The 12,286-nt window shown below is 43.3% G+C and overlaps 5 protein-coding genes across 6 annotated transcripts; 3 read left to right on the plus strand and 2 right to left on the minus strand.

The window, feature by feature from the left end:
* Positions 1-60: 60 nt before the first annotated feature.
* LOC105279222 (DNA polymerase delta catalytic subunit) lies at positions 61-6,465 on the plus strand. 2 transcript variants are annotated; one of them, XM_026969979.1, is made up of 14 exons: positions 61-250; positions 722-824; positions 933-1,044; positions 1,162-1,334; positions 1,416-1,675; positions 1,760-1,986; positions 2,058-2,224; positions 2,313-2,558; positions 2,640-2,942; positions 3,020-3,490; positions 3,573-3,979; positions 4,061-4,714; positions 4,892-5,018; positions 6,132-6,265. In XM_026969979.1, the coding sequence occupies exons 1-13, from the start codon at positions 186-188 to the stop codon at positions 4,986-4,988; spliced, it is 3,285 nt and encodes a 1,094-aa protein (XP_026825780.1). In that variant the 5' UTR covers positions 61-185; the 3' UTR covers positions 4,989-5,018; positions 6,132-6,265. The 2 variants fall into 2 exon arrangements, with proteins under 2 accessions (XP_026825780.1, XP_026825781.1); XM_026969980.1 differs by having other exon boundaries at positions 186-250; positions 6,219-6,465.
* On the minus strand, positions 5,084-7,615 carry LOC105279221 (ADP-ribosylation factor-like protein 1). The gene is made up of 5 exons (XM_011338859.3): positions 7,467-7,615; positions 7,182-7,281; positions 6,700-6,816; positions 6,460-6,571; positions 5,084-6,323 (listed from the first exon to the last, which is right to left on the minus strand). Exons 1-5 carry the CDS (start codon positions 7,468-7,470, stop codon positions 6,114-6,116), a joined length of 543 nt encoding a protein of 180 aa, XP_011337161.1. The 5' UTR covers positions 7,471-7,615; the 3' UTR covers positions 5,084-6,113.
* A 326-nt stretch (positions 7,616-7,941) lies between these two features.
* On the plus strand, positions 7,942-9,392 carry LOC105279225 (signal peptidase complex subunit 3). Its single transcript, XM_011338864.3, has 5 exons — positions 7,942-8,324; positions 8,576-8,649; positions 8,760-8,848; positions 8,942-9,045; positions 9,132-9,392. Exons 1-5 carry the CDS (start codon positions 8,182-8,184, stop codon positions 9,259-9,261), a joined length of 540 nt encoding a protein of 179 aa, XP_011337166.1. The 5' UTR covers positions 7,942-8,181; the 3' UTR covers positions 9,262-9,392.
* On the minus strand, positions 9,338-11,251 carry LOC105279224 (zinc finger protein 330 homolog). The gene is made up of 6 exons (XM_011338863.3): positions 10,946-11,251; positions 10,685-10,855; positions 10,359-10,590; positions 10,129-10,293; positions 9,973-10,050; positions 9,338-9,893 (listed from the first exon to the last, which is right to left on the minus strand). The coding sequence occupies exons 1-6, from the start codon at positions 11,063-11,065 to the stop codon at positions 9,697-9,699; spliced, it is 963 nt and encodes a 320-aa protein (XP_011337165.1). The 5' UTR covers positions 11,066-11,251; the 3' UTR covers positions 9,338-9,696.
* A 200-nt stretch (positions 11,252-11,451) lies between these two features.
* LOC105279226 (mitochondrial import inner membrane translocase subunit Tim8) lies at positions 11,452-12,233 on the plus strand. Its single transcript, XM_011338866.3, has 2 exons — positions 11,452-11,698; positions 11,900-12,233. The coding sequence occupies exons 1-2, from the start codon at positions 11,582-11,584 to the stop codon at positions 12,068-12,070; spliced, it is 288 nt and encodes a 95-aa protein (XP_011337168.1). The 5' UTR covers positions 11,452-11,581; the 3' UTR covers positions 12,071-12,233.
* The last annotated feature ends 53 nt before the right edge of the window (positions 12,234-12,286 follow it).

Raw genomic sequence — 12,286 nt, forward strand, 5'->3', positions numbered from 1 at the left:
CGAATCTAGGAAATTTTGCTTCACGAAGTTTGTCAACTCGTAGGTGTTGGAGTCAGCCAATGAATGGAAGCAGTTGTTCCCGCCTTCAGAATTCACATGATTGTATTTATAAGGTTTCATTTTTTCACAGTAAATCGGAATTATTAAATCGGATTATATAAAATTGGTGTGTTAGGCAAAAAGATATGAGTAAAATAAATAGAAAACCATTTTCTGCACCTTCAGCAGCGAAGAAGCCCAAATTTAATAAGTAAGAACCGATCTTGTTACTTGAACGGAACCTTTATTAACCTCTACATCTCTGTTTTCTTTATATTCCTGTCTGATAACTGTAATATAATATGATATATGTTATTTCATATCTTCTCAGAATTCTATTTAATTAAATAAATGTTTATATGGACTCTGTTTTTATGTAAATTAATTATTAATAATTTAATCATTCTTATTGTATGTAACCAGGAAATGTTTTCTATACATATATATATGTATACAATTTTTATTTACTTTTGTTATTTTAGTTCGTTAATAAATTTTTCTTGCTTGTATTATTTGATGTCTATACTTTCATATTATTAAGAAATTTGATAGCGAATTTTTTAATCGTAATAACAATATAATGAGAAATCATTATACAATATGCAACTTTCTATGATTTCATATCAAATGATTTACATTAAATAACAGAATGTATGATTTTTATGTCAACTTTGTTAATCAGAGATGACGATGAGGAGAAACCAAGTTCATTTGAATCGGAGCTGGCTAGTATGGATTATGCTGGTATGGATGATGATTTTGCAGAGGAAATATTAATTGGAGAAGTATGATATTTTATTATACTTACGACACAAGACAGTTTATTTTCTGCTGTATTTAAAACACTCTGATGTGCAAATTTATTATTTATTGATATTCTCCTATGCATATAGGGGCCGGAACAGGAAAACACCTCTATAAAATGGAGCAGAGCTCCGCCACCACCCTTGAATCCACAAACTGATACACTGACGTTCCAGCAAATAGACATTGATCATTACATAGGTAATGACAGTCTTAAACACATATTATTTTGCATTGCGATAGAAAGACCAATATCGTGAGTTACAAATGCAATTTCTTTTATATCGATATTGCTTATGCCTATAATTATGTACGTAGGCAAGCCTCTCGTGGGAATGCCGGGTAGCCAAGTGGGCCCTGTGCCCGTAATGAGGATGTTTGGCGTTACGGAACAAGGAAATTCTGTCTGTTGCCACATCCACGGCTTCTCCCCATACTTTTTTGTGTCGGCACCGTCGAATTTCACGAACAATCATTGCAGACCGTTCAAAGTACTGTCGCTTTAGCAGAGACTTATTTTAACTGACACGTCCAAGTAACCATCAATACAAACGTCTTTCCGATGCACGCAGGAAGCTCTGGATCAAGCTGTGAAGAAGGACATGAAGTCGAACCCGGATAATATTCAGGTAGCCATTCTCGCGGTCGAGCGAGTCTTCAAACAGTCGATGTACGGGTACGAAGGGGACGAGAAACTGCCGTTTCTGAAGATCACGGTGGCAGTTCCGAAACTGATAGCGCCCTGCAAGAGGTTGCTGGAACAGGGCACGGTCTATGCTTCGTTCAATCATCATTACCGGGCGTACGAAAGTAATATCGACTTTGATATCAGGTCAGTTTCAATGATCTGTTATTACTGTAACTTGCAATCCTGGTTAAATTACGGCGAGCAATTATATTTTAATATTTACGAAAGGTTTATGGTTGACACGGCAGTAGTCGGCTGCTCTTGGATCGAATTGCCGGCGGCGAGTTGGAAATTGCGCCGTCAGCACGGACACATGCTGGAACTAATGACGCGATGTCAGATGGAAGTAGACGTCGCATGGGATGCCTTCATCGCTCATGCACCGGAAGGGGAATGGTCGAAGGTAGCCCCGTTTAGGATCCTCAGTTTCGATATCGAGTGCGCTGGACGCGAAGGTGAGCTGCTGTTGTCTTGTTCCTAAGTAACACTCGATCCTCATGAATCTAATGACGAATCTCCGTTGCAGGGATCTTCCCGGAAGCGAAGTATGACCCGGTGATACAAATCGCCAACATGGTCATACGGCAGGGCGAGCCTGAGCCGTTCCTGAGAAATATCTTCACTCTCGACACTTGTGCGCCGATCGTTGGTTGCCAGGTGTTGAGCTTCGAAAGGGAGAACTTGATGTTGGAGGTAAGTTGATCCGGAAAAACGTTTGGACAAATTTTTTCTCGACATGATATGATGACCCGAGATGTTAATTTACATTTTCTCTTGCAAGAAATGGGCGGACTTCGTGCGACAGTTGGATCCCGACATTTTCACGGGCTACAACATAAATAACTTCGACTTTCCGTACCTGATCAACCGCGCGCAGCATCTCAACGTCAAGAACTTCAACTTCCTTGGCCGAATAAAGAACGTGAAGTCGGTCATCAAGGACCACGTGCTGCAGAATAAACAGTTGGGTCGTCGCGAGAACAAGTCGATCAATTTTGAAGGGAGAGTCCCGTTCGATTTGTTGTTGGTAAATTAATACAATGCCGAAGCCAATTCCTCTGTTTTACATTTTAAATTTATAGAAATAATGTATAAATATATATTCCAGGTACTGGTTCGAGATTACAAACTAAGGTCTTACACGCTGAACGCGGTGTCGTATCACTTCCTTCAAGAGCAGAAGGAAGACGTCCACCACAAGGACATAACGGGATTGCAGAACGGAAACGCGCAGACGCGTCGACGGCTCGCCGTGTACTGCTTGAAGGATGCGTACCTGCCGCTTAGACTACTCGACAAGCTGATGTGTATTATTATCTACATGGAAATGGCGAGAGTCACAGGAGTCTCCCTGTCCAGCCTGTTAACCCGCGGACAACAGATCAAAGTTATTTCTCAGCTGTTGCGTAAGGTGGCGAACTCCTAGATCTTGCTTACGGAATTTATATTAAATCAATGATGAAATAATTTTTTTTAAACATTTTTCAGACTCGAGAGAAAGATTACTTGATACCAGTGCACCAGGGCCACGGCACGGACGAGCAGTTCGAAGGAGCGACCGTCATCGAGCCGAAACGTGGCTATTACAATCACCCAATAGCTACTTTGGACTTTAGCTCTCTGTATCCGAGCATCATCATGGCGCACAACTTGTGCTACACCACTCTGTTGACCGTCGCCGCGAAGAGGCAGCTCAGTGTTCAGGAGGAGCACATCACCACGACGCCCAGCAATTCGCTGTTCATCAAAAGTTCCATGCGGAAGGGGATCCTGCCTGAGATTCTGGAGAATTTGTTGGCCGCGAGGAAGAGAGTTAAGGCGGAGCTGAAGGAGGAGACGGATCCGCTGAAGCAGAAGGTGCTCGATGGCAGGCAATTCGCCTTGAAGGTATCGGCGAACTCGGTGTACGGTTTTACAGGCGCGCAGATGGGCAAGCTACCGTGCCTGGAAATATCCGCTGTAAGTTATAAGCTTCGAAATTATTATTTTGAAAAACACAAAAACTTTGTCGCGAGGTGTTCAACGAACTTTTTCACTGCAGAGCGTTACCGCCTACGGGCGCACCATGATAGAAAAAACGAAGCAGGAGGTGGAGGATCACTTCCGAATAGAGAACGGCTACAAGAACGACGCGATGGTCATCTACGGCGACACCGACTCCGTGATGGTGAAGTTCGGCGCGAAGAGCATCGAGGAGGCGATGGAGCTCGGCAAGGAGGCGGCCGAGTACGTGACGTCCAAGTTCATCAAACCGATAAAACTGGAGTTCGAGAAGGTGTACTTCCCGTATCTCTTGATCAACAAGAAGCGCTACGCCGGTCTGTACTTCACCAGGCCCGACAAGTACGACAAGATGGACTGCAAGGGCCTCGAGACGGTGCGCCGGGACAACTGTCCACTGGTCGCGAACATGATGAATACCTGCTTGCAGATATTGCTTATCGAGAGGTGCGTCGTTCGCTTCCCAGTGCCGAATCACGCGTGTAGCTGCGCCGCGGATTTTTAACCGGCAGATTCGCGATGTTGCAGGAATCCGCACGCCGCCCTGGACTACGCCAAGCAGGTCATCAGCGACCTCTTGTGCAATCGTATCGATCTCTCCCAATTGGTCATCACGAAAGAACTGACGAAGACCGATTACGCGGCGAAGCAGGCGCACGTCGAGCTGGCGGCGAAGATGAAGAAACGGGACCCCGGGAACGCGCCGAAATTGGGCGACCGAGTGGCGTACGTGTTCATAAGCGCGGCTAAGGGCGCGCCGGCGTACCAGAAAGCGGAGGATCCGGTTTACGCGCTGCAGAATAGCATCCCGATAGATACGAATTACTACCTGGAGAATCAACTGGCGAAACCTCTGGTGCGCATTTTCGAGCCTATCCTCGGCGAGAAGGCGGAATCGCTTCTCCTAAAGGGCGATCACACGCGCACGAGGTGCATCGCCACCTCGCAGGTCGGAGCGCTCGCGGCATTCACGCGCAAGAGGGAGACCTGCCTGGGCTGCAAAGCGGTTTTACCATCGGACCGAGAGGACAAAGCGGTGTGCAAGCACTGCGAGTCTCAGGAAGCCGAGCTGTTTCACAATGAGTTGCTGGCGCAACACAAACTCGAGGAGAAGTTCTCCAGGCTGTGGACCGAGTGCCAGAGATGCCAAGGAAGTCTCCATCAGGAGGTCATATGCTCCAAGTTAGTTGCTTCATCGATGTGCAATCGTATATATTTTTATTTTATTTTTATTTTTGAGCACTGAATTATATTTTTATTTTATTTTTATTTTTGAGCACTGAATTTCACTTGCTTTCAATGTAAAACCGTACGTAGATACGATAATTTTAAAACAGTTACGCTCGAACGTGATTTTAGCCGTGACTGCCCGATATTCTACATGAGAGTGAAATCTCGAATGGAAATGGCTACAAAAGTCAAACGGATTCAAAGATTCGGCATTCCGCAGTGGTAACGAAGAAAGCGATGGCGACACACGTGTGAGGTAAGTTAAACGTGAGTGAGTGCCATTACTGCGCGAATGGTGGAATTACTGTCACGTAACAAGTTTAGTATCAATGTTTTAAATATTTATTACGAAACAATATGTATATATATATATATACTATATTTCTCAGTACATCAGTTATGAATTACCAAAATTTATTATGCTGCTCAGTAAAGTAAATGTAACGTAACGTGCGTTGGAAAATGCTACAACTGATCGACGATCTATTTGGTATGTTCGCTGTGAGACCGATCAAATAAATTATCTCGATTAAGTAGGACTACAGAATGTGACTCGAAGAATGGAACTTACGCTAGATCGGAGATAGTATCGTCTCTAACACTAACGCGACCCCTTCGCGGCAGCATTAACTTCGTGTTTCATTTAGTAGGTAGCGTAACAATTTTTATAAATGCTAGTAGGATGTTGCGTTTGTGTCCCGTGTTCGTACTCCGAGTTTCGATCTCTATGGTACTATCGTGCATGGAAACGCATTTCACGAGTTGAGATACATCGGTGATCTTGAAATCCTTGCCGTTGCACTAGACATAGATGTGAGTGCGAAGTACCCTTGTCTCACGAGTTCGAACTTCTTTTCCGAGAGAATTTTTTTCTGATTCTATTTCGTGTGATAATTCGGTTGCATATTTAGTGCCAATATACATGTGTCATAAATAAGAATTAGAATTTCACATCGAATTCCGTTACGATCAAGCTTGAATAAATAGCAGGACGATTACTTTAACGCGATTACTAAAGTAACGGACTCGTTGTTCACACGTGATATACGAGATGCCTATTGGTTCGAAAGGTCTAACGTGAAAGAATTTTCTCTAAAGCTTCGTTTTAAATTGTATAGAAAGATAAAACGATCGTATATCGTTATCACGCGTATTCCGTGTTATGAAAAAGTACAAGTGATTCCTCGAATGCTCTTACTGCGAGTTGCAAAAGATGTTTAAAATACAATAATTACAATAAATAAACAGAACATCGTGCCCGGCGGCAAGCCGGTGGCACATTCAGAGTGACAGTCGTGCGACTAGTCCCCTTTGTAAGGCTCGAATACGAATAACCCCAACTGAACGTCGATCATTTTTTACTCTGCAGCGCGTTTGACAACCAGTCCATCGCTTGGTCGAGCCCCTCGCCCTTCGTCGCGGAAGTCTTGAATATCTGGAAGGTTCTGTTTTTCAGGGCGTCTAATCCGAGAGCCTGGTGGACTTCCGCGACGCTCAGGCACCCTGCCATGTCCTGCTTGTTCGCCAGTACTACTAGGATGGCGCCCTGTAATTCTTCTTCCTATTTATGGACACGAGATATAAATCATGTTGTCGAACAAAGAATTGCTCCAAGACATGTGATTGTTTTTGTGACATGTTGAAGGAGTGACTGTTATTGATATTAGCATAGAGCGAGAATAAATTTTTTTACTCACTTGCAACATGAGGATCAATTCGTCCTTTGATATGCCTATCCTATCTCTGTCCGCGGAGTCCACGACATAAATTATCGCATCTGTGTTTGAGTAGTAACACCTCCAATATGGCCTAAAACATAGTTCGCATTTCGCTGGTGAGATTCAAAAACCATGATGACGGGTATGCGTCTATGTATAATTGAGAATTGAGGGTGTATAGGCACACGAAGCTCGATCAAGGATTATGATTCGACCTACCGTATACTCGTCTGACCACCGAGATCCCAAACTTGGAATTTTAAATTTTTGTAAGTGACTTGTTCTACGTTGAACCCTATTGTCGGTATTGTGGTTACCACTTCGCCCACCTGCAACCTAATAAGCAATCAATTAAAGAGAAATCTGTTTTTCGCAATTCAAATTCTAGATTAAGCGGCTAGGTGATTAAATGATTAATTAATTACACTGATTCATCAGAGCGACGAAACTTTGATAATTAATGCGGAACACTGATGTAATATTTCATAATCATATCAGTCATCGCATAAATAAATAACTAAAAGATTGGACATCAAATATAATACATAAATATATATATCGATATATAAGAAATCGACTGCAGCTTCGAAAAATAATTCCGCATCAGAATCAGAATCAGATTAGTCATCGAGCGATGACGTATCGTGTCGTAAACACACAAACGGCGGGCTGTCATCGGGACTGTCAATGCGGAATCGAACCTGTACAGAATCGTGGTCTTGCCGGCGCCGTCCAGGCCCAGGATCAGGATGCGCATCTCGCGGCTGCCGAGCAGGTTACGAAAGTAGCTGAGCAACCCACCTGCAACGGAAGCAACGAACGTCAGGGTCTCGCGTCTCTCGGTTTCTCGCCGCTCGTCAGCGGCGGGTGCAAGTGCGGCAACCGCGCGCGCGACGCGACGTCTCGCTGTTTGTTTTTTGCGGCGGAAACGCGCGGAAAGTAAACCGCAGCGACGGTAGCAGAGAGCGGTAGCGTCCGCGACTCACCCATGTTTGCGTGTCGTTAACTCCGAGTCATGCAACGCGGCCGCCCGACGTCCCTTGTCAATCGCGATAACCACAAAACGTGTCCGAGCGATACCGGGTTGCGCGAGCCCGTCTCCGCACCGTCCACGGATACAGGTTGGATACGGTCCACTTCAGCCCATTCACCCTCAGGGCCGGCAACCCGTCACGCGCCGTCCAGCCACGTCAATTTTGACGAAACGTTGGCAGATAGAATTCGCGTGAGAAAATCGCTGAAACCGAAGCAAGACGCGCCGTTAGGCAAGGAAAATGAAGCTAAATGTTAACATTTTTTAACGATTCAATCTTTTAGTTCGAAATAACGTCGGACTCGATGGCAGTTTCCATGAGTGCATCTAGAGACCCTAGAATAGAGTTCTTCTGGAGCTACTCTCTTTGCGCTCTCCTCTCGCTTCTTCTTCGTTCGAAGTGTCACGAGTAATGTGTCTGTCTTATTCTAACGAAGCGTGAGGGCACAGTCGAACGCGAGAGACAAAAGGAATAAATTAATCGTGACATTAGGGATTCATTTGCGAACGCAAACCGGTGGTTGTCACGTTGAACTGCTGACGTTGGAGTTCCGATCGTGAAAACAATGCGTATTGGTTAGAAATCCGTCGAGGCACAGCTGCACAGATTGAGTTGTTTTAATTTGACAGAAAACACACGGTCCCACTGACGGTAGCCAGACACAATAATGCATACAGTTCTAACACGTGGAAACGCTATTTTAGCATACACGCTAAGCGTGTCGGCCTGCCTCACTTTCTGTTGTTTCCTCTCGACAGTGTTCATCGATTACAGAGCGAACACGACGTTGAACACAGTTAAAGTTGTTGTGTAAGTATAATCAGCACAATTTCATTGCGTCCTTACTTAAATTCCGTCCTTAAAATTTAATTAATTATACGCGTCCGCATGCGGGAACCATATTGCTGTCGCCGAGTAAATTTAGCGGAATTGCAACAGTGGATTCGTCCGCTTCAATACGAATTTATTCGTCGATATCTTTTAATGATTGTGTTAATCTTGCATCTAGTTCCGCAAAGGAAATAGGAACGCTATCCGTGTTAACGTGATTTGTTTCGCAGAAAAAATGTGCCAGATTACAGTGCGTCTAGGGAAAAGAACGATCTGGGCTACCTGACGTTCGACTTACAAACTGATATCCTTTGAACGCAGTATCATACGATTGTCTTGATCATTTGTGTGCTATTAAAATCCAGAATTTCGTTCATGTAACCTCTAATTATTTTCCTTACAAAGCTTATATACATCTCACTCCGTTATTTAACTGGAATGTTAAGCAATTGTTCCTGTATCTCACTGCAGAGTATCAGACAGAAAACAACAAGTTTAATCAGGCATGTCTTCTTCGTCTATATATTTAATTTTTATTAATTCATATAGTCTAATTGATATAATCTTAATTTTATTGTCTCGTTCTTTGTTGCCAGGTAGTGCTATGGGATAAGATAGTGCTTCGTGGCGACAACGCCGTGCTCGATTTCAAGAACATGAACACAAAGTATTACTTTTGGGATGATGGCAAAGGCCTCAGGTGAGATACATGAAATTGATCATGAGGCAGACAGAATTTCTGGAATTTTTGAATATTTTATTACACGTACTGTCGTGTCTTTGCAGGGGAAACAAGAACGTAACATTGACGTTATCTTGGAACATCGTACCGAACGCTGGACTACTACCCAGTGTCAACGCCCTCGGCTCCCATACTTTCGCATTTCCATCCGAGTACACAACGTTACGTGTATAACGAACATTAAATGTACATTAAAATGTTACATTCAAATGTACAAGCGTTACGATTGTGTATGTGATTTTCTAAGATCTTTTATTTAAGCTGCATAAAATTCGTCATGTACAATAAACGTTTATTTCTGCACAGTTGCCATCTTGTTATGCAATCGCAAGGTTTTTCATATTATCACTATTTCTAAGAATCATTAAACTCGACTCTGTGGCGTATATTATATATTAGGAACTCAATCTTTATATCCCTAGTAAAGCAAACTTTTTTTATTATACAAAATATTTTCATTGTCCATTTTCAAGAATATCCCTATTTTAATTTCTCATTTCTTTTTTCGAGCACTTTGCACCATCAAGAATTCCCTCTGCACAATTTGCACATTGAACAATTAACGTTCTTCTCAATTATTGCTATCTCGTATATTCTTAAACGTTTGCGTTAAGCTTTGCTCTCATTATTGCTCTCTGCCTGTTGCATCTTGCTATCTTTCTTCTCTTCGTCCGCGCTCGACGATTCGTCATCCTCCGCATCTTCATCGTCATCATTTTCGTCATCGTCATAGTCGTCATCGTCATCGTCCTCATCCTCGTCATCGTTGACGTAATTACCAGTACCGTAACAAGAATCTTGATTTCCTATAAGAAAATTTACATGCGTATCAATAATTTGTTGAATCTGGAAATTTCAAGATCTCCGAATAGAATTTCCGCTCACCATAATCGTTGTACCCGCTCTCATCGTCGGATTCAGACGGGCCGCCGTGATTCTGTCTGCCAAACTTGTGGCTTCTCGCTGTAAAGAAACAAGGAAATGAAAGCAATTTAGTGTCTACAATCAAGCAATCAATTGCGTTATCCGATTAAAGCTTACTGGACATGCTTAGATCCTTGGTCTGCGATGTCTCGTAGCTGCACTTTGGACAGGGAATAGCCTTATTCTTCTCATACTTGAAACCTTTCCTGCGAACGTGATCCTCGCAGTAGCACGTCTTGCATCTGAGACAAGAGTACTGTCCCAAGCGGTTGCACGACTGACCTAAAATTTCAAATGACTTTGAAGTCAATTCTGCCACAGTCACTATGTGCTCTCTGTTGCATTACATTTGAAACTCTCGGCTTCCAGCACTTGACAGGATGCCTGGTGCTCAAACTGATCGTCTTCGCACAGGTAACAATCGCAGAACGAACACTTGAATATCCTTCCACCGTGATCCCAAACGCCTCTCTCGCATTCCTGGCAGACAGCGTCCATTAGCGGACAGGTACACGCGTGCGTAGTGAGGCAACGTCTCCCGTGGCAGACCCAGGCTTCGCAGTGATCGCATATGGCTCCCTGAAACGATCGGTTGGACAGCTGGTACGTCAGTAGCACTCGATACGAGGAAAGGGAGGTCTCTCGAACTCGAAAAGGATGCAGATTTACTTGCCACCATGCCTAGTCCCGTGGTGAAGACACCCGGATGGCGCACCACGCAATCCCCCGTCTTCAGCATGCACTTGATCTTGCCGCAGTGCGCGCACATGGGCAGACGCTGCAGGCTCTGGCAGAAGTAGCAGAAGGCGCGGCTCTTTTGCTTCTTGTTGCACTTGTCGCATTCCTGCGGCGCGGAGAGACACGTGGGGAGTCATGTCGTTAGCCACGACGTATCCTGGTCGCTCGCTACGCGATAATCGACTCTGATACTCACCATCACGGAATTGCAAGGGTACTTGGCCAGGTCGACCTGTTCCTTCGCCGCCCGGATCTCCTTCTGCCGAAGCTTCTGCTTCTCGGCCTTCTTCCTCTGGCCGGTTTTCTTCTTCGGCATCTCGACTACGTGAAAATTCTCGACGGAAATTTGATTCCCCGCCTTGATCACGTTACATGTGATCGCGCAGAGGTTATGGTTTCAAACACACGTACAATACACACATACGCGCACCATGCATACACCAGCATACACCACCGAGAATCCTTCGAGCGAATAATATGACTTTTCAATTTTTAACTCACGGAACAATAAATAATAGAAAATAGATTTTATGAATAAAAATTATTTCTGGTAAATAATATCACGGGTACCAGTTTTATTTGTTAACAAAATCCATTGTAGAATTTTTGTTGCAACTGATTTTTGAAGCAAACCGCGCTATTCCTCTAATTAATTATAACGAATTCGAATAGATGTCGCAACGAGTGCCGTTTGCGAGCGCAGGTCAGTATCGTCACTCAAGTAGAAATTCGACCATTGATAACCACGTGTAAAATTCTCTCCCGGAAGGGATTTGTATTTTCATACGTAATTAGGATTTCCTATTCCGCCGGTTTGCTGCAATTTTTAAATATGTCGGATCTATTTGACAATAGTTCTTTCACCGACAATGATAATACCAAAGGAATGGATTCCGAACTGGCAGAACTTTTGATGGTCGAGAAGCAAAAGGCACAATTTAATGCACAGGTAAACGTTTAATGCATACACAAATATATTCTACGTAGATTCCATCGAATTGCATTCGAGCCAGTGCGTCAGATTATTTAAATGTGATTTTACACGATGACACGTCATATTTTTCGTGAGAAAAGTTTACGTATTTAGCATAGAGAGATTAGTTTATTTATGAAGCAAAAATTGTATACGAAAATCTCTTTAAAAATTTAGATCCACGAGTTCAACGACTTTTGCTGGGACAAATGCGTTGATAAGCCTGGAAGCAAATTGGATGGTCGCACAGAGACTTGCATACATAATTGTGTCGACAGATTCATAGACGTTTCCCTGTTTGTTACCAATCGTTTTGCGCAGCTATTGCAAAACTCTGTAGGGAAATGAGAATACACCGTATTACGTTTAAACTTACAAGTTACGTGTAACAACAACATGCAGCGACTGTAAAATAATTATAAATATGAAATTTAATTAAAATTTGTAATTTAGCGTGTGGCTATGTAACGAGACTTTAAATTAAAGAAACAACTATTCCCGTTACCAGAAACATTTTTCTTAATTAAATTTTGTACAACTTCTCTCACGAGTATTCATCTTCTT

This window comes from Ooceraea biroi, chromosome 5 (assembly GCF_003672135.1).
Source record: "Ooceraea biroi isolate clonal line C1 chromosome 5, Obir_v5.4, whole genome shotgun sequence".
NCBI classification, from domain to species: Eukaryota; Metazoa; Arthropoda; class Insecta; order Hymenoptera; family Formicidae; genus Ooceraea; species Ooceraea biroi.